At 38.4% G+C, this 20,937-nt stretch overlaps 1 protein-coding gene across 2 annotated transcripts in view; it reads left to right on the forward strand.

Moving 5' to 3' along the window:
* The window catches only part of si:dkey-49n23.1 (semaphorin-3D), a 134,169-nt gene that overhangs the window by 43,685 nt on the left and 69,547 nt on the right, over positions 1–20,937 (forward strand). The window contains exons 2-3 of one of the 2 annotated variants that reach the window (XM_041979378.1): positions 7,479–7,604; positions 17,183–17,449. In XM_041979378.1, the coding sequence (XP_041835312.1) occupies positions 17,263–17,449 (187 nt within the window). In that variant the 5' untranslated portion in view covers positions 7,479–7,604; positions 17,183–17,262. The remainder of the gene's footprint in view (positions 1–7,478; positions 7,605–17,182; positions 17,450–20,937) is intronic. The other variant, XM_041979376.1, reaches the window with a different exon arrangement.

Here is a 20,937-nt window from a genome sequence, read left to right on the forward strand (position 1 = left end):
GTTCGTTGATGCAATCAGAAACTCTGGGTTCCCGCTGGCCGGCTCTTTATACTCCACCCTTACCCAAATCGCACAGACAGAGCCCAGGACATAAAAGCAGCCATCCATCTAACCCGACAGCAGCCATACATCACTCACACTGCACATGACTGATTATACACACACACACACACACGCAGACACACACAAAAGCAACAGAACATTTTCATTCATGCATCTACCCACTCATTTCACAAACAGCCTCCAGAGATGAAAAAGAAATGCAAAAATTTTAAATACACACAAATAGGTTCCTCCTGAGCAGTTTTCTCACTGTGCACAGCCTCATTATGTTCAATCTGACAAAGAGCAGCTGCTTCCTTCAAGGCATCTTCCAGGAACAACTCACAGAAAAAAGCTGTAATGAAGTGTAAAAGGAAAACAAGGTGCCCACACTTACACTTGTAGCATGAACCCATCACATCCAGGCCTTCAGGTATGAAAAGACAGAGACAGAAACAGAGACAAATGGGATTCTTCAAGTTGGTGAAATAAAGCAAAAAGACATGTAGCTACTCCATGCTCCACAGTGTTCACTGGTTTGTTACAAGCTGTCAGCAGGTGGCTTTTTAGAGTTTTTATCTCAGAGAAAAGCAGCTGCTGAGGTTGGAAACATCACTGTGAGGGCAGTGAGAGTAAAACAGAGGTTATGGGGTGGAAAACTCAAATAATGAGGTCAAAACAAGTTAAAACTAAAGAGCTGTGCGGAGTCAGGATGTGTAGGTTTGATGCTACACATGATTCCTTACAGAGAACACAGTAATTTAATCAGGAGTAAGCAAATAAACTACCACCTCGTTTGTCATAACATGTTATAATTTTAATAAAAAAAACTAATAAATTATACTGACAATCTATGCCTATTGCCTATTTATTGTTATTGAATTATAGTAGCATCAGGCGTAGGCGGTCGATCCGGCATCTATGTATGTTTGCGGTGACCGCTAGCCCCTGCTAGCCCCTACTAGCCCCTGCTAACTCCTGCTAGCTCCTGGCTAACCTCCCCTTGTGACTTGTGCTAGTATTTCATTTCATGGTAAAAACAGGTTTATAGGTTGTTATAGACTATGTGACTGAAAGTACATTTTAAGTACATGAGAGGCCAAAAACTCCAAAGTGTACACATTTGAGTATTCATAAAATATATCTCTAAGGTGGAAGGGTGTTCATTTCACAGCGAAATGTTTTCCACCTGAAACGCTCTGACTTCAGAGTATGAGATGTTTAATTGACGCATCATCTGCATCAGTGTTATCATTAAGTAAAGCAACACCTTTTGCCTTGTTGACCTTTAATATTGTGTAAAATCAACCTGGCAAACTAAGGAAAGCCTGAAGGATTAACTGTTGCATGTTTTTTTTTTTTTTTACTGTTTTTTCACTTGACAATGAGGTTAAAGGAAACAGGAATATGTGACTAACTTTGAGGCTAGGGGAGTTGTGTAATCAGGGGCCCAGTTCCTATCTGTCCTTATGCTGCCGTCTGGAAGTGCGTGACATCAGCTCTTTTCCTCTTCCCAGAATTCCCCAGAGAGAACGAGAGAGGGAATATTTCCTAGAGACCTTGAACAGAAAGAGGGAGAAACTTGGAGCACAAGGGGAGTTAAAGAGACGGTTTCCTCTTCCCACAACTTCTCGTACAGCACAGCTCAGTTCCCACAACGATGTTTGTTTGTCCAGACTCTCAGTTCCAGTCATCCCTGTGGAGAAATGAGACATACATTTATCTCAGATGGGACTCTCACTTGACCACAAAGTTTTCACTCAGAGAAATGAAACTGAGAGCAACATCTGGTCCCATCCATACATCTCTTTCAGGGAAGACTTTGCAGATTTCAGCAAGACAATGTTTGATATGGAACATATGATTGTTTGACAGCATCTTTCTGGCACTGCAGAGAAAAACTGTTCAATGATTTTCTCACATTCGGTGATGAACTGGAGATCCTCTGTCCACCTTTGTTCCAGGAAGACCCTTGTAGATGTGGCTTCTGGAGCAAATCCTCATCACCTTTCTGAGTTCACATCTTTATTTTATTGATATTTTTTCCAACTATTTTCTAGCCCTATAAAGGCCTCTGTCCCAACTTTTAAAATATTTTAAAGGCCTGAGAGGCAGATGAATATTAAACTTAAATAAAAATAGTACAGGGTCTGTACTATAAGAAATAAAATAAAAGTCAACAAAGTAAATGGACAAAGTCCTGTTTTTTCTCCATATGACAGTTTTTTTGTTTTTCTTTTTACCTGATTTGTGGTTTTAATTTAATCCTGATCACACTCTGACAGTAAATCTAACCAGCGAGCTTCACCACCTACAACAGATTGAAGCAAACCGTGAAAGCAGATCTTCTTTCTCCAGTCCTGCTACACTTTGTTGTTATCTTACCCATATTATTTTCATATGTCTTGCACATTATGAAACATTTCTCTTCATGTTTTTTGTGCTGGGGAGCCTGTGATGGATTACTTGGCAAGGAAGATCCAAAAAACAGGCAGTTTTAGACAAATGTAGATTTCACACCTGGGGACAGTATATTTCAGAAATATGAAAATATGAATTAAAGACCAAAACCATGGAAGAACCAACCGAATAACTATTATCGTAAAAGATATTCAATCTCTTGCTTAAAAAAGGTGGTTTAGTAAACATTTGTAGCAGCTCTAACACACTTTTCTGTCCTTTAAAAGGAATTGTGATCACCATTACAGCATTTTTTACTGTAATCATTTGTGTTGACACAGGTCTGGGGTTAGCAGACAGACTCATGGCACAGAGTTATTAATAACATCATGGAAACATGCCTAGACTCACTGTTACAGATCAACATTTTCTTAATAAATATGTATTTAAATGAAACATCTGGTATCTGCTTCCCTTCCATCTGCTCATTAGATTTTTCCTCTCAGAGCTTAATTAAGGTTTTGGTCCTGATTACAAACTGAAGATGGTGTTATCCAGCTGGAACTCAAATATTAGGGATCTCTTGAACAGTCTTAAAGCCAATTTTAATGAATGGTTAAGCCTTGTATTCCTAAAAAAACTACAAAGAGAAATACAGTCTGCACACAATGTGGCATCTTCAGCATTTAGACCTTCAGGTTGGGAGAAACTACAAACTGAAGTGGGTGGACACTCGAGTTGATGAACTTAGGGACGAATTGTCATAAAACACAAAGAGTTTGTTTTGAGGGCGTTGAGCAACTTCCAGGTGCAGACAAACAAGTCAGAGCAAGTCTCACTTTGTCCAAATCTTTCCTGGAGAAAACTGTGGAAAGATTTCACCATCACTCACACTTTTGTCCAAGATTCAAGAATTTTGTTTTGCTTTCCTGCAGAGATTTTGACATCTTCCAGCATGACCCTGAGGTCATAACTTGGAGCCTTTAAATGTGCCACAGATTCAACTCCTGAAACCACAAACAGGAGTGGGAATAAAAGTTGGCCTTTTCCAGACGTGGTCAAAAGTGCAAATAAATCAAAACAACAAAAGCATGTAAAATAATATGATTTTGCAGCAGACATTGTCCAGTGTGCAGCTCCGAAAGGAAACAGCCATTAAAACCCAAGAAAATTAGCCCACATGATTTGGACTCCCTCTCATACCTGACATTTTTGTATAACACAGAGCAGGAACAGGCTGTAATTTAAACTTTAATGACAATAATGTTATTTATAAGTACAAGCAGCAGCAGTCTGGAGTTGCAGTGAACAAATTGCTGCTGAATATATTTCTATTACTGCTGCTGTAAATGCTGAGCAAATGAGGTTTTTTTTATGAATTTGACTCCAATTCAAGAATGCTGAAATGATTTGGCAAAAAAAAGAGATTAAAACTGAATCATTGATATTTATCATGACATAACAAACTGCACTAATTAAATGGGTACCTGTGGGACTAATTACTGGAGCTTTACTGCACAGATGTGTCACTTTTAATCAAAGGGGACACATTTATGGATCCAGAAATTACATCATTTCCTCCTTCAGGTATGTTTTGAATAAAATTGGTCCCTCATTTTTCTTCTAAAATTACATGAGCATAAAAAGACTAAACATTTTCAAAACAACTGAAACTTTCCATTTCCCCCAAGTTTTTTATCAAACACCTTATTTATGCAGTAACTCAATTAAACCTATCATGAAGCAGCAGCATCAAATCCTGCAGATAAAAGTTAGAAACTTTACTTTCTGCTCGCATGAACTTAAAACTTAGGGAGAACACATTTGTGATGCACAGACTCATTGATCAAACTCAGCTCCTCCCATGTCGAGGCAGACAGCAGGAAATAATGTCAAGGTTGTTTCATGTCAGCTAAGAACAGAAACACTACGCAGGTAAAGAAGGAAATCCTCTAAGAAACGAGCTGTGGAAATAAACATTAAATCAGAAAAAACACCTTCTTTTCCTGTTGATGCACAGAAGTCATGTTCTAAAGCACATAAAACCACCTCCACAAACCCCCTTATCTCTGTTAATAGCTTTACGGAGCACACTGGTGACCTCAGTAAGCTGCCATTTGGTCAGATGCAACGTGGTGAGGGAGGGATGAAAAGGTAGGAGGAAACAATATGGTGTCATAACAGAAACAAATTGCAGATTCTTTTTCGAAACAATGTTTAAACTTATCAGCTTATTGCAACACGACTGGACTTGGGAAGATTTTTGTACTGTGGCAACCCAGTGAAGACTAATTCAGCATCCATCTTGCATCCTGTCTCTTCTCTGAGCTCTTTCCAGCCAATAAAAGTCAGTGCGATGTTGACTTTAGTATTATGTCTTGCTCTGAAGTTTCCTTCTTTTTCTTCTTCCTCCAAAAATGCTCTCTTATGTTTCCTTGCTGAATCAGCCATTTGCTCAAGCTAAACTGTAATCTGTCAGGACTTTGGTAGTTTGAACATAATATCAGAGTAGAAAACAGCCTGGCTTGGTGACACTAATTGGACCAGTATGATGTTGTAATCCAAACTCAAATTAAGGAAATGAAAATGGATTTGAGGTGTTTAAAACTTTAATATTAAGCTTTGTATACTCTTATTTTCACATTATGTGTTCCATATATGTGTTTCCTTTAGTTGTCCGAGGTTCAGGGTTATATGTGGAAATTAATAAAACACAAAAAACAGAAGCTGACTTTTGTGTGTTTTCAGTTCACTTATAGTGAAGAGATTCTTTTGGTTACAGAGATTTTTTTTATTATTATTTTTCTGGCAATTCATGGGAATAATGACAGTCAGAATTAATTCTTTACATTATTATTACAGACACAACAGATTAATTTCTCCCTCTTGTATTATCAGTATTGCACACTCCAGTTTTTCTTGGATTATTACAATACTGGAAAAATGACACAGTTTCTAATAACAACGAAGATTTTAAATACAATTTATTATTATAATTCAAATTTAAATTATTTAAATCTCCTCCTCAAGTTGTCCCCTGTTTGCTCTGAGTGGAGCTCATCACATCCCAAACACCAGCTGTCAGGACTCGGGTATAAATATGGTTTTAATACCGTAAACAATCCTCTTCATCTGGTCCATTCAGCTGCTCCATGACTGTTTCATGGCATTGCATAGTGGAGGGATTTGGGTGTTTAAAAATGTTCAAGGAAAATTCTATTTTGGATTAATTTGTAAAAGAAGTTGTTGAAAATGAGATTTTCTCCACATGGTGAACAGATGAGGCCTCTGGTCACTTGCCACCATAGTTTCATGTGGTTATCAATCAGAGTTGGTAAAAAGGCTGTTGATGTTTCTGTCTTTTTACATTATTCAATTTTAATAAAACTCAAAGACAAACAATTGTGTTATATTACTGACTGCCTCTTCACTCAACAAATGGGAGGCCTGCTTCAGCTCCTACATTAACATAGATGCTTTATAGCTGCTAGCGGATTCATTATTTTGGATTGGTAATGTGGCTGTCAGCTAGTAATAAATGGTTAATGTGCTGCTGGTCATATTAAGATTTATAATAAAAATAAAGCTGTTGCTGATACTGTTAAAAAATAACTATTCCAACATTGATCATTAGAATTAATCTGATCTGTTTATTTATGAAGACACCTGTATCTAGAATAACTCAGGTGTGCAGAACACATGCCCACTTGTTCTGTTCAGTTTATCAAATGAAACCAGTTGGGATTTCACCATTTGTGGATACGCATTCAACCACCAGGCCCCTGCTAACTGGAGATTTATTAGAACTAGAAGTACACATTTTCTTTTAAAAGATTTAATATCTACTGCTAAGGCTGTCTTACTCCACTAAAGATGGGATGTTGTTCTTTATGAAGTCTCTTTGGATAAAAGAGTCCGTCAAAAGGAAATGTAAACAGCATGAATATCTGGGTCCTACCTTCCTCGTGTCAGCAGTCCAGACTGCTGTCGCCTGTCTGATGGTATAATAGTGAAAGTTTTCTAAACACACTTAAGCAACATATACTCCTGCAGCCTTTTAAAATTGCTAAGTAAACCTACTTCAGTGATACATTCAGTTTGTATGATAAAACATAAATTAAGGGAGAATTAATCCATCCAGTTCCCAAAATAAAATGTTCCTGACTATTAAAGCTGCATCGGGGTGGCTCAAGATGTTTGTACAGTACTCTAAGTCGTTGTTACTGAGAGAACATGAAGATGCTTCAGGATTATCAGAAAAGGTCCCACATGCCTACTTATTTTCAATGTGCATGGCTTCTTTGTAAATGTTTTCACATTTATTTAACATGCAGCATCTTTAAAATAAGGGAAAACTGCTGCATGAGGGAAAGCATCTGCACTATATCCTGAGATTTACGTTCCCCATATGCCTTTAAATTTATCTTTTCCATCCACGTCATCACATGTTCTCCACTGCTGTCGATTATACCTTACAGGGAAAGCCCATTTAAACATGTAGACTCTGTTTATTTTAATTTATTTTATAGATGCAGTGATGGTAAAAAAAAGTACAAATGTTACATAATTAAGATGATTTTTTTACAAAAATCTTGATTGTTGTAAGTAAGAAGATACAGTTTTATTCATAAAGTGACTGTAACCATCAGAAATGAATGATTGGTTAGAGCAGCTCAGGGCGACAGTGAGATCCTCTAAAAGAAAAACGCGACATTTTCCTTCTCACATTTTCATGAATGACAGCTTATTACAGCGATAGAAATGCTGGAGAGTAAAATATGTAGAAAAATGCTGATATGATCCAGATGTTGAGACTAAACGATGTGTGTTCCTGTCTCGTTGCTCGAGGTGATTTTTGATGTTGAAGGCGCAGTGGTTGAAGGCTCTGCATGCATTCCACATGTGCTCATCTGTTTGGATTGTGCAGCAGTTTCACAAGCTTCATGTTACAGTTGTTTCGAGCATCTCTGTGAATGTGAGCTTGAACCTGCAGTTAGTAAAGCAAGAATGTTGTTATGCTCTGCTCGCTCACACAGATAAACACGTCCTGGAGGTGTTTTCCAGCTGTACAGGCAGGTACCAGGGTGCCGCCTAGATCAGGGGCCTCAGGGCTGAACTCTGCCCCAGCTGTGCACCTGCTCTCTACTGACCTGAACGCTACGGTATCTCCAATACTGTTTTCACATTTTTCATTATTTGAGTATTTTTCTCTGTTTGCATGAACTTGATAAGCATACATATGGGTGCGTCATTCCTGAGAAATGACTGTACCATCAGGTTGAGTTCCAGAGGAATGAGTGAATAAAAAAGATGCCTAACCTTGTTTAGGAATTTCTGGCATTCCTCATGAGTGTTTGTTTGGCCACAAACTCTTATAAGTAGGAAGGGGGGAACGGTGAGGGGGTGCTCGCCCATGGGCTTCTGTGACACTGGGCACCTTTGTGCAAGATTTTGCTTGTTCAAGACACATCCTGCACAATGTAGCACAAACTCAGTGTTTATGTTAGGGTTACTGGAGGAAGCAGACTTAAATGCAGAACGTAGAAGAACGAGGTGAAACCGGCACACTGTCTTCAAACATTTTTTTTTTTAATTTGTTTATTTCAGTGTCACAAATGTGCCCAGGTCACATGGGCCTACAAGACACTATACAATATAAATCTAGACAATTCAAAGATGGCAAAAAAAAAGAAAAGAAAAATCAAACATTTAATAATTACTAACCCGACAAGGAAACGTGCTGAGAATCAATGGAAGGAAAAACTCAGGAGAGGAGGCTAAAACCAGAGAAATATTTATACTAACAGGGATCAGGTGTGGCAGTCTGCAAGTTGACGCCTGGTGTGAAACAAGAGCAGACATAAATCAACAAAACACACAAGTAAAACACATCAGGAAGGAAACTGCAGATCAATAACTTATCGAATTTTAAGTAGAACACAAAACAGAACATAAAATAGAAACTAAGAAACCACAACATAAAACATGAATCATGACGGTTTAGGGTCACATTTAATGTACACAGTTAATCTGGATTTATTCTTGTCTGCATGCAGCAGGGTGAAATGTGTCCTCACACTTAAGTGTAGGGTTATGGTGTTGTGTTGCAGTTTCTATTCTGTGGTTACCGCGCACACATCCGGAAACACGTAGTCACAAACTGACCAATCACAAGGAAATATTTCCACGTAGCTGAGCTGCAAACCGGGATGCATGTCAGGTCTGGAAGAGTTGCGTGTGGAGCCTCTGCGGAGCTAAGCGAAGCCAGGGTGACGCCATAACCGACAGTATGCAGACGCCACTCTATTTTAAATCCAGCTTTAGATCTACATGTTAGAAGACACATGGTTAGATAGTTACACATTTGAAAAATGACTGGTACTCAAGAGAAAACAGAAGTTTACATCTATGCAGTGGTGCGATGACATATCCTCAGTGTGTTAAAGATGGAAGTTTGTGGGCCTACGCCTCCAACCACCCCTCTCTCCTCTTTGCATTTGTAGCCAGACTTCATGATGTACTGAGATGTTAAAGGTTATAAAAGGGAAAAATTTATTGGTTAAAACTTAATTACAAACAAGGGCAACAAAAGGCTGGAAAAGCAAAAACCAAATGGAGGAATATTTGATGACTAATTAAGTTGATGGAGAGACAGTAACATGAGGCAGAGCCTCTCAGACAGAAGTTCACTACTCTGAGACAAACTAAGTATAAAAAAATTGTAGAATAATTTCAGAAAAACATTCCTATAAAATATAGTTTTATGAGATGTGTAAATGTTTGCATTCTTTATTTATTTACATTTTACACAGCATCCCAAATTTTTTGGGATTGTAGAACACAAGATGTAAAATTTGCGTAACGTTTAATTTAACATTTTGACAAAAGTTTACTTAAAGATATTGTGTAAAAGTTCCTGACATCTAGTTGTCAAAAATCCACCTTAACACAGATCACCTGTTGATGCACTGGGCAGTAAGTATGAGCCTCCATTTCTGAGATGTTTAGCAGCCACAGCAAATAATTCTTTACCCTCTTCCCCACAACTCTGCATTGGAATAAGTATGTATAGAAAGTGGATAGATGTTTCCCTCTAAATACAGCTCTTCTACTTTGTGCCTTGTATAGCCGTACGTTTCCCCAAACAGCCCAAGATGGCCGCATAAAACATTCTCACATGCAGAAGTAGTTAATTAGACTGAGGATTTTGCAACAAAAGAAAAAAGTATGAAGCTCTACATGAAAAAGACAGAGATATGGAGGATTATAATTTTAAAAAGAAGGGAGACATAAAGCAGTTTCTTAATGTTTAAGTAAGAAGATGGCAGGAGGGCTCAGTGTGGGGGATGGTTGGAGGGAGAGGAGTTATTAAATCTTGTTGAGGATTAGAGGGTTGGCAGCAAGAGGTTGTAAAACTCCAAAGTATACGGACAACGATGAAATGAATCAGAGAGGAGGGAAAAGACGGATAGCTCAGGTAGTAACAGAAGAGATGGAGATGAAAGGATTAAATGTGGAGTATTTAAGGAGGAGGAAGATGAGAACTTGCAAAAACATAAAGTTATAAATAGAGGAGAATAAATAAGAAAAAGGGTAGAAGAAGAATAGCTGGGAGTAATGAATTTGGGAGTCTGATGTCTTCCATTCATCTTCTCTGCCAGTAAATCAGCCAGGAAGTTAAAATGAGATTTTTCAGGTCCCTCACAAGTGGACGGCCACCTTTTCACCTCATCCTCTTATAAACATAATAAAACTACTTAATCCCTCGACCAGCAGCGGGACACGCTTTATTCTCCATGGAGATGAAGGTCAAAGAAAGCATGTGAGGCATTCAGAGGCTCAGGTTTTTATGAAGCAGGTCAAGAGTTTGTACAGTGTGATTGTAAGAGGAGCAGCCAGCAGCTCCTTCAGAGCCTGCAGCAGCAGCATGTTCGGTTAGAGCTGATGCTGAATGTCTGCAGCCCTGACATGTCTGCACTTCACAGAAGCTGCCTCAGAAGTGTTTTTTTTTTTTTCTTTAATCCTCACGTCTCTGATGTGTGATTTTTAAGAAAGAGTGACACATTTTTTCCACATACAACATTTTACTTGTACAGACATGTAAGGTGATGCTTTATTAAATTTATAATGTTATTTTACTTTAATTTCTTTAATGTACTTATGTAGGTTATGACGTTTCTCCAGGATTTAACATATTGGGGATGTGACATTCACACAGAACAGCATGGGCTGTCACTTTAATCAAAAATAAAGTTCAAATAAAGTTAAAACAAATTGAAATTAGCATTTCAATTAAGCTAGCACTATTAAGCTGTGAGATATGTTGTCATATAGTAAGATGTTGGTCTTGGCAAACATCTTTTTTCCATTATTATAGTATTATGTGTCTTCTGATAGGCATGTTGCACAGTTTGTATACACAGCTGAGCTGGTGATTTAATGTGCACAACATGTTTTGTGTATTAATGGTGCATATATTGTCCAAATTAATGTCAATTATTGGTGGTTGGTCTTGTGGGGAGGGCCTCTGGTTTAAAGTCTGTACAGGAAGCGCCACACACTGGTGTGAAGGACCAGAACTAAAGCCCCATAGTTACGAGCCTAGTGTTGGTCATGTCTTTGCTTTAATCCCAATAGAATTTTTAATTATTTTTGTAGCTTAGCTTCTAGTTTTTACAATTTTGCATTATGCACTTTTGCTTTGAACAAACAAAGATCTGAGCTACTGCTTCTGCCTTCCACAGGCCAACTAAACCTTACAGCTATGCCATTTACAACAAATCTACAATATTTCCAGTAACATCTTCTGAGATTATCTGGTGCTACGATGTTCTTCATATGATGACTTTCTGTGCCAATTTCTACATATTCTTACATTAGCTTCTTTTTCTGCAAGGTTAACATTGCTTTAGGAAAACATCCCACAATCAGTGGATTTGAGAAGAAAGGAAAAACGTATAAAGCTGAAGATTTGAGGGTAAACCTCGCCTCTCGCCTGATAGCAGCTAGGATAGGATCCAGTCTGTTTGCCATTAAGCATGTATGGAGTTTTTAAAACCTTTATAGTTGGGAATCAGGTTTTAGTTGTCAGTTTTTCCAGAAACCTTCATGTTTTCTAAACAGTGCTCAGATTTTGAAAAGCTTTTTAAAGGGTTTGTCGGTTTACTGGTCTTTATTGTAATGACCGCCATGAAGAAATTAAACCAGAAGAAATATAAATGAATTAGATTTCTTCTCAGCAGTAGGACATGAAAGTTGTCAGACAATAAACCAGACCAGGACGCCAGAATCTGTATTTCTCTAAGTGATTTAATTTCTTTTGGTTCATGAAATGTTGGAAACCAACTTTTTTAGTTTTTACAAAGTAAATTTTAGTCATTTTATCAAACACCCTCTTTCTTTACAAACATCGGAAGCTCAACACAAAGAGTTGGCATTTCAGAGAAAAAAACAGCCTATTTCAGGATTTCTGGGTTAGAGGATGTGTGTTTTGGGGTCATTGTGATGCTCTATCTCTTTATCTGAGCCTGTCCCTCAGCTCAGTGTTTTATATGTCTGACCTTTCTCTGTTCTCAGTGTTGAATATTTGCAGTTATTCTCTGCACCACTATCTATTATTTCAGTTCACATTAACAACATCACTGAAACAATAAAAACTGGGACGTGTTCAGGCAGTTCGTAACGGCATTTTATTATGTAACAAGTCTCAACCATGGCTGAAAAGATGAGTGTTGTGTCAGCTGCGATGCAGCAGGATAACAAAATAAAGATGTTTCAGATGATAATCATGGAGGCTTTGGCAAACGTGGTTGACATCTGCAACTTCTCCAGTAGAGTTCAATACATTCTCCAACCCTCCTTGAGAGTATCACCATGTAACTTTCTGACCTTTCTGACTCATCTTGATGGCACAGTGACATTTATTATGTATATTTCTGGAGCTGTTGTTGCCCTGCAGCATCCTGAGGCTGAGAAACTTCACAGCTTTTTCCTCTGGGATGTAGGCATAACTTTACAGCGTTTTCTTTATACACCACGTCACATGCTAGCAACTGGATAGCAAGGTTTTTTTTAAGGTGAAAATAATCCAGGCTATTAGTGCAACCAAATGCATTTAATCACACGTGTTTCTTTCATTTTTTTAAATGGATCTTTTCTTCATGAAAATGCCAAACAACATTCTCTCAGCGTCCTCTTTTCCAACAAGGACCAGAGTAACTTCTGCTCTGAACACTTTTTAAATGATTGAATTTAATCTTTAGTTTGTAGATTTATTACAACATTACAGAAATAATTAGAATTTTGTCTGTCTAACATTTTGGTTTATTTGAAATTAAATCAAATACAGATCAAATTAAAAACAAAAATACCATTACCTAAATGAAATATTCATTCTGACTTCTCATTTAATCAACCTTCTGAATCATGAATCATTTAAAAATAGCACCATCATTTTTTTAATATCTATTTTATGTCTACAGACATGTACAGTGATGCTTTTCTTTAGTCTTAATTTCATTTAAATTATTTATTTATTTTTATCTATAAAAATATTTATTAATTAGTGCGTGACACTATGCATGAAAGGGTTGTTATCATCAGCGCTCTCGTCAGAACTATGATCTTTAGACTCACCTGAAACTGTACCACTCTGGACATTATAAGTTCCCTGGGTTTGGATTTTGTGTTTGCACACAGTCTGCATGCCAGACATCAGTGGTTTTATCCGCCACTTTCATCGTGGACATCCTCCTCTACCTTCCTTCTTTTCTAGTAATCAGTCAGTAACCAACCAAGTACCATCATGTATTCCTGTTTAACCTTCTTCACATAACTTTATTTTAAAATTTTCTCCTTATTCGGCTGCGCTTTGTTCAGACTGTAGTTTTGAAACACCACCACAAAGCCAGTGGCTGGATGGTAAGTCATGGAATAGTGTTAACGGGAAATGCTGCCAGGAGAAAAAACTGAAATGACTTGATTCATTTATCACCTGCTGAACTAGACAGGAAGTTTTCATTCCTACCAGAATGAATTTTGACCTGCATGTTGGTGGGAATGATTTCAGCCCTGATTTGGCGATTACATTTTAAACCTGCAGCAGATCAGAATCTGATCTGAACACAGAGGCTCTCACCATGTCTTCAACATGCCTTCAGTTTGTGTGTTATGGCTTTTTCTTAGCAAATACTTTATTCATTAAATAATTTTCTGTTAAGCTGGAGCCATCCTGGCAATTAGCAGGCGAGGGGCAGGGTACACCCTGGACAGGTTGCCCGTCCATCGCAGGGCCAACACATAGAAAACCAACCACTCACACTCGCTCCTAGGGAGAATTTAGAGTGACCAGTTAACCTAACATGCATGTCTTTGGACATGGGAGGAAGCTGAAGTAGCCGGAGAGAACCCACGCATACACGACACATAAAGCAAAATACTTAAATAAAATCTCCTGCAGTCTGCGTTAACACAGTGAGCTTACGTCATCTTTGACATGCACACAACCACAATTCGAACAAAATTCTGATACACAAATTGTTTTATTTTTAGATCAGTCGTCAAAAGTTGACCTTCTTATCGCCTCTTTGTTTTGGTAAATCCATGTATATGTTTGTGTTCGTCTTATTGTGTTTGTATCAGACGTTTATGTTTGTGAGTTTTTATTTTTTGGTCAAATGTTTATTTCTTTTTGGGTTCAAATTAAACAGCCAGACAGCGGAAACATGATGAGTTTCCTCCAGAGAGTTATTTCCAGATTCACGCACACTGTGTTTGTTTTCTCATCATGTATGTCTGTTCACTTTCTGTCTTTTTGCCTCGGGCACGGCCATACACTTGTGCACACACTCGTGCACGCACACGGGTGGCTGTTTGTAAGTCCAATGAGCAGAGAGGAAGAGGCAGTTTGTGCCTCGTCTGTCTCCATGTTGACAGGTCTGAGGAGGTCATTTCCTCCAGCCGACTGCTGGACAATGGTGATGTGAAACATGACGCTGTTAACGTTACGTTTCTCCGGATTACAGCTGTTTACAGTTGCAGGTATTCATCACTGATGTTTGCATTCTTTCATTTAACCCTCATATGACAGTTTAACTGTTGTTTAGATTGTAAGCCATGTTGTATATATGGAAATACTCCAACCCCCCCCCAGTTTGCTTACGTATGGATCCTCCTCTTTTTCCTCTCTGTGTCTTTATATAACTTAAATAATCAATGCTTTATTTCTGTTTTGATTGTTTAATTAATAAACTCAACATCCAGTAAAATGGACATGTTTCTGCTTATTATTTCTCAGTGTGTATTTTCTCCCATGAAGCTCTAACTAAAGACACATGTAGCTCATTTTAAATGGCCGGTTTCGAATGATAAAGGAGCATTTCTCAGGATGTCGTCTGTCATCAGTGGAATTACAAAGGAATTTAAAATGGTTTCAATCCAGGGCCACCATCAGCTGGATAAAAAGTGCAGGTTACAATAAGTTATGAGTCATTTTCAGCTGCTTTGAAGTTTGAACATTAAAGCTCTGAGAAGATGACGTCGACATTTCCCCCCGATGAAAACATTTTGAGCTCATGTCACTGAAGCAGAACTGAAGTGCTTCGGTTGGAGAAGCAGAATAAACGTCTTCATGGTGGAAACCTCTGCTGGTATTAAGAACTGAGATTCTTTTCCACATTTTTCTTTCCACACATTCTCAGTATGCATGGAGTCATGTGGAGGTTAAAGTCTAACATGAAGCAGAAGCCAAGTTAAACCCGTCTGACTGTCTCTACTCCCTCTGCAGACGTCCTCTCCAACCTGTTGAGCTTTTAAAAACCTGTTGACATGATGCTTGCCAGACAGTCGCCATTATACATTATGATAAATTATTATTTCTCCTGGAGCTGTGTGGTTGGCTCTGGTGAATTACCCTGAGGTTTACCATCCCACCTGGAGCAGATAGACTGTTCTGTAAGGAGTCTGAATTAGATTTGCATTTCAGAGGCTTTCCCGTTGTTGTGTGTCCTCAGGAATGGAGTCTGAATGGGCCTGCTCTTCATGTGTTCACAAGCCCTGAGAGATCTGCAGGCTTGGTGGCCAAAACATCTGTTTCAACATCTGTGGTTGGAAAGTAAATTAAACATCTAAGAGATACAAAAATACTGCAGAGGGACACAAAATCACCATAATGAGACTTAAATAAAACAACAAGTCAAATGGATACCAGAGCACAAAGTCTTCAATTTATTCAGGTGTCCAAAAGTTTGACAAGGACCTATCCAAAGAGCAACAGGAACATGGGATAAGTTCAGAAAAAAAAGTTTTTTCAGGTTTCAGATGTAGTTAGACATGATGGCCTTCCAAAACTCATCTGATCTGGATTTAATTTTCTCCGAGTATCAGATTCTTCATACTACACAACCAAACTCAATTTGATAAAGAAATAATTTCTCTTAATTTCATTCGCTACATGCGGTACAGATGATGAGTTTCTGCAGGTCTCAGAAGAGTCTGAGCCAGTTTTAACATTTCTCTAGAGACAGGACGAAACCTTCAGGTCGCCTCATCTTACCGTGAACCATCAGGCCAAGAAGGCACAAAGCCTGACATGTTATTTATTGTTGAACTTCTGGGTCTCTCTCCTACCCGTCTCACTTTACTCTATCATTCGGTAACTTTTAGTTCAGCGCTGGAACCCACGTGCTCAGTGTGAGGAATGTTTTATTAATGAGATATTGAGGCTGCTGCGGTTTGCCAACAGAACTTTTAGTGTTTTCTCAGATTACAAAGCTGGTCCGCATCCCGAAAAGAATATAAACATGTTCAGTTCCAGTGACACTTTATCTTTAACGCCTACTGTTGATTTAGTTTTAGTAAATCCTTTTCCGACTGCAGATAGTAGTTTTCACATAGGTCTATCTGATTTTATTAACTTTCAATTGCCTTATATGTTGTTTCAAAAGTGGTTTATTTGGGCTTTATTGTATATAACAAATTGAAAAAGTGTTGCTTGTTTTTTTTTTTTTGTTTTTTTTTTACAAAATGTGTAAAAAAATGTAGTATCAGACTTTTTAATCATTCTTTTTCAAACATCCACTTCCAGCTCACCCTCAGCTTTCAGACACGTGTGCACAACCCCACCTGATGTAAACAATTCTCTGAACTGGACCTGTAAACATGTGGTGCTGCTGTGGGACCAGTTTTTGGAGTTGGAACCAGTGGAACAGGTTCTGAACCAGCACTGGACCTAGTTTGGTAAAGAAACAAAAAAGACTTGGGCTTTTGATGCATCAGGGCCCTGGTGTTTGCCTGCATGTTCACTGAGAAACTGTAGTCTTGTTCTGAAGCTGCTTTTGGACAGAAAAGACTGTTTCCTGCAGATTAAAGTTGGTAAATCATTTTCTGATGAAGAAACAGCAGCAGCTGCAGAGGTGCATGTTGAACCAGGTTATTTTACAGGTCTCACAGGTTTATTTTGCATCAGGCACTTTACCTTTGGCCTGGATTTGCTGGTTGACCAGAATTAAATGAATTGGCTGTTATTTTAGAAACCGATCTTCTTTGGATAGTTTTAGAAAGGAACAAATGTTTTGCATCAGACATGTTGAAAAAGTCCAGAAATTCAGCTGGATGCATTCAGAAACTAACGACAGCATTGGGAAACATTTAAGTTTGAAATGACTACTTGGCCGTGTCATTGACTTCTGTAAAAACATAGTTAACATTGCATCTCTGTCCTTGTCATTTCTCCTCTCTTCAGCTGCCATTCAGTGTGTGATGTGACCAGCTGGACGGCCCTTCCTCCATCAATCTCTCCACATCAGTGAAGATCAACCAGAGATGACACTGATTTCTGCTGCCGCCCTGCAGGCAGCAGGAGAACGTAGGACCGGAAGATCAGGCTTTCTTCAGATACTGATGCTGTGTATCCTCCCGCTGCTGTGGCTGCAGCCTGCAGACTCCAACGCCGCCCCGGACGGCAACACATGGAGCCAAACAGGGCCGCGGCTGCAGCTGTCCCACACCGGTAGGAAACAACACATCGAGTTGTAAAATGATATTGTGAACTAGCGCAGAGTGATAACAGTCAACCAGTCTACAGACAAGTTACAGAAAAAAGTGCATTGAAACGTTATTGTTTAATTTTTTTCTTTACTTCGATTAAAAGTCGGCACACATTTGTTGAAGTAGTGTTTGCTGAGATGATTTAAAGGATGACGTTACTGTCATTGTTTACTATACAGCTCAACTTAGGTCACCTACTGGGTATGAGAGGTGGAACAATTTGTAGTGTCATGGTTCAGAAGCAGCGTTGCACTGATTAGCTGTAAATGATTAGAAATAAGCACTACACAGTTATTTGTAAAGTGTGTTTTCAGTGGAGATTTTTATGTGGTGATAGTGAAAGGATAAAAGGATTTACTGTGACGTCTCAGCTGTAGCTGCTTCTGTAGAGTCTGCAGAGCCTCGTCCTGTCAGTGTTTGTCGTCAGATAGGCTTAATGTGTTTTACCTCACAAGTAGTAACAGTGGACAGTTTCACAACTGCAGACTGAAGGTGAAATGCTCTGTTGGGAATATATGGAACTATATGCAATGCAGATTGGTCACTAATAGTTTTATATGTGAGGGGAAGAATTTTAAATTCTGTTTTGGGTTTAACAGGGAGCCAGTGGATCAATCAACCAGTCCTGAGATCAAATGCACAATTAATCAGGCAATTTGACTGGCTGGCGTCTCCACTAATGTTCTTATTTTCCCACTTCAAAAAAGTCCAATGTGAGAATGAAAAGAAAAAAAAAAAAAAAAGATTTCTTTTTAAATGCGATCAGAGAATCAAAATTAAACTCCTCTAATGAAATCTTTTGATTAAAAGCATAACATCCTGCTTTCATGTTAAAGTAGTGGAAGAACTTTAGTGGTAATTTTATGACCGCAGACATAACGTGAGAGTAAAAGTGCAATCAATACTCACTTTGAATTCTGGGTTTGGATCTAAACGTGCATTCCTCTGCTGCTGAGAGTTCACATCTACGCCACCAACCAGACAAATGAGTTTTCCGTCCGCAGATTAAGCGTTTTTTTTTTTTTACTTTAAATGACTTATAACTTAACTCAATTGAGCTCTTTATGCCTGATTTGCATGTTTTGTTGCTCCATTTGAAGAGCAACATTAATCATGGCCACCATTCATCACAGCTTTCTGCTGAGCTTTTCAGTAAACACATAAACACTCAGAATAATGGACTTTTTAAAAGAATTTGAACCATGCGGCTTATCTGCCTCTTTGTGCTGCATATATGAGGCGGAAGGCAGACTCCATCTGTCATGTCGTCTTCTGTTTAAATCTGTCACAGGAAAACATGGAGCTGACATATATTTACATTTCTTCTGTCCTCACTAACATCCTAGCTCCAATCACCGCAACCAATAACTCTGAAAACTGCAGCAAGACGACAAAAGGGATGTGTTTGATTGTTTTGAGAAGTTTGCATTCAGATCTTTTCAGGAGACTCGTGGCTGTTGAAGTTGAAGGGAACTTTATAACTCTATTGTAAAGATCAGTGAAGTAATCCCCACTGTGAAATGTCCACAGCAGATCTTTTTTCCAGCAGTAAAACTCTTCATGAGTGCAGCAGGGAGGAATGAAATGGGACAGATTAGCAACATGGAAGTGATGCTGTGTTGATGAGGTGGCCTCAGTCTCTGCATCAGAGGAAACAGCTGCAGGAGTTGGTTTGGTTCCTTTGGTTCCTGTTTTATCCACTGTCTGTGGATAAAACAGGGGTTTCCGCTCCACCTCTTTAGTGATCAAGTCAATTCAAGCACGGCAGACATGTTGATATTACGGTGATGTTGGATGCTGCATTACACACATTTCTAATAAACAGAAAAGCTTTCACTGACTGGAAAAACAAAACCTCATGGAAGTAATGTTTTTCATCTTTTATAATTATTCTTTTATAAAAACAGCATTGCTCCTTTAAGGAACTGAAATTATCCAACATAAATATAAAAATACAGTATAAGCAGCTCAATGTATAAACTAATATGACTATGCTGCAAAGTTAAGGATGGAATAAAATGGATAAAAAGTAGACAGTAATAAATGGGCATAGAGAAATAAACTGGAGAAATAATATGTGAAAATGGAGGGATAAATATAGCTATAAATAAAAATCCCCAATGTAAATAAAACAGCAAATTAGGTTAACTGGCAACATGTCAGCAACATGACCTGGTATAAATGGAGCATTTTGCAGCAGCAGATAGTTCAACAATCTACATCTCTGATGGTATGGGGCTGCATTAGTGCCTATAAAGTGGGCAGCTTCCACATCTGTGAAGCTCCATCAATGCTGAAAAGTACATGGAGGTTTTAGAGCAACATCTGCTCCCATCCAGAAAACGTCTCTTTCAGGGAAGGCCTTGCAGATTTCAGCACGACAGTGCTAAACCACATACTGCATCCATCACAACAGCATGGCTTCACAGTAGAAGACTCCGGTTCCTGAACTGGCCTGCCTGCAGTCCAGACCTTTCACCAGTAGAAAACATCTGAAGCATCATTAAACTGAAAACCCAGCAATGAAGGTCCAGGACTGTTGAGCAGCTAGAATCCTGCATCAGACCAGAATGGGACAACATTCCTCTTCTAAAACCCCAGCAACTGGTTTCCTCACTTCCCAGATGTTTATAGACAGTTGTTAAAAGAAGAGGGGATGCTGCACAATAATAAACATCACCCTGTTCCATCTTTTAGAGATGTGTTGCTCCCATCACATTCATAATAAGCTAAAATTTCCATGCAGTGGTAAAATGTCTCAGTTTCAACATCTGATATATTTACAGTATGTTCTACTGGGAATAAAATGTGGGTTAATCAGATCTGCAAATCATTGCTTCAAGTTTTCATTTACATTTTACACTGATACGCACTATTTTGGAATTGATTTTGTACAACAGTTTTATTAAAGGAGATATTTCAGAATCAAAATAATTATAGAAAAAAAAATTCAGAAACCAAACAAAAAATGCAAAACCAGCAAAAATACAAATACATGAACAAAAAATGTAATAAAACCTAAGAATATAAAAAATGAATAAATAAATTAAACTGTTATAAGGGTATTAACGATCAAAAATAAAAGCAGAAAATTAAACAAATCAAAACAATTGACTTAAGGTAAGTATACACTACAGGATAATTGGGACAATATTTGTCCCGATCTGCCTCTTATGATCAAAGCCCACAAAGGCCCGAGTGTCTGGTGTTTGCAAACAACATAGTGTTCGATTTTCTTGTGGTGTGGGGTGTGTTTAGTAATTTTGTCTGGTCCAAACCACTCAGAAGGTCTGGGAAGAAGAGATCATAGAAAATTATCATCTTTAATATTTGTGACTAGAAATTCTGTAGTGTGTGGGGTCTCCGAGAGGAGCTAAGCACACACAGTGTGTAATGTCGTGTGTACCGGAATAAAGGCCAATCAAGATGTAAGCTGTGTCAGCTGACTGA

This window comes from Melanotaenia boesemani, chromosome 3 (assembly GCF_017639745.1).
Source record: "Melanotaenia boesemani isolate fMelBoe1 chromosome 3, fMelBoe1.pri, whole genome shotgun sequence".
NCBI lineage: Eukaryota > Metazoa > Chordata > Actinopteri > Atheriniformes > Melanotaeniidae > Melanotaenia > Melanotaenia boesemani.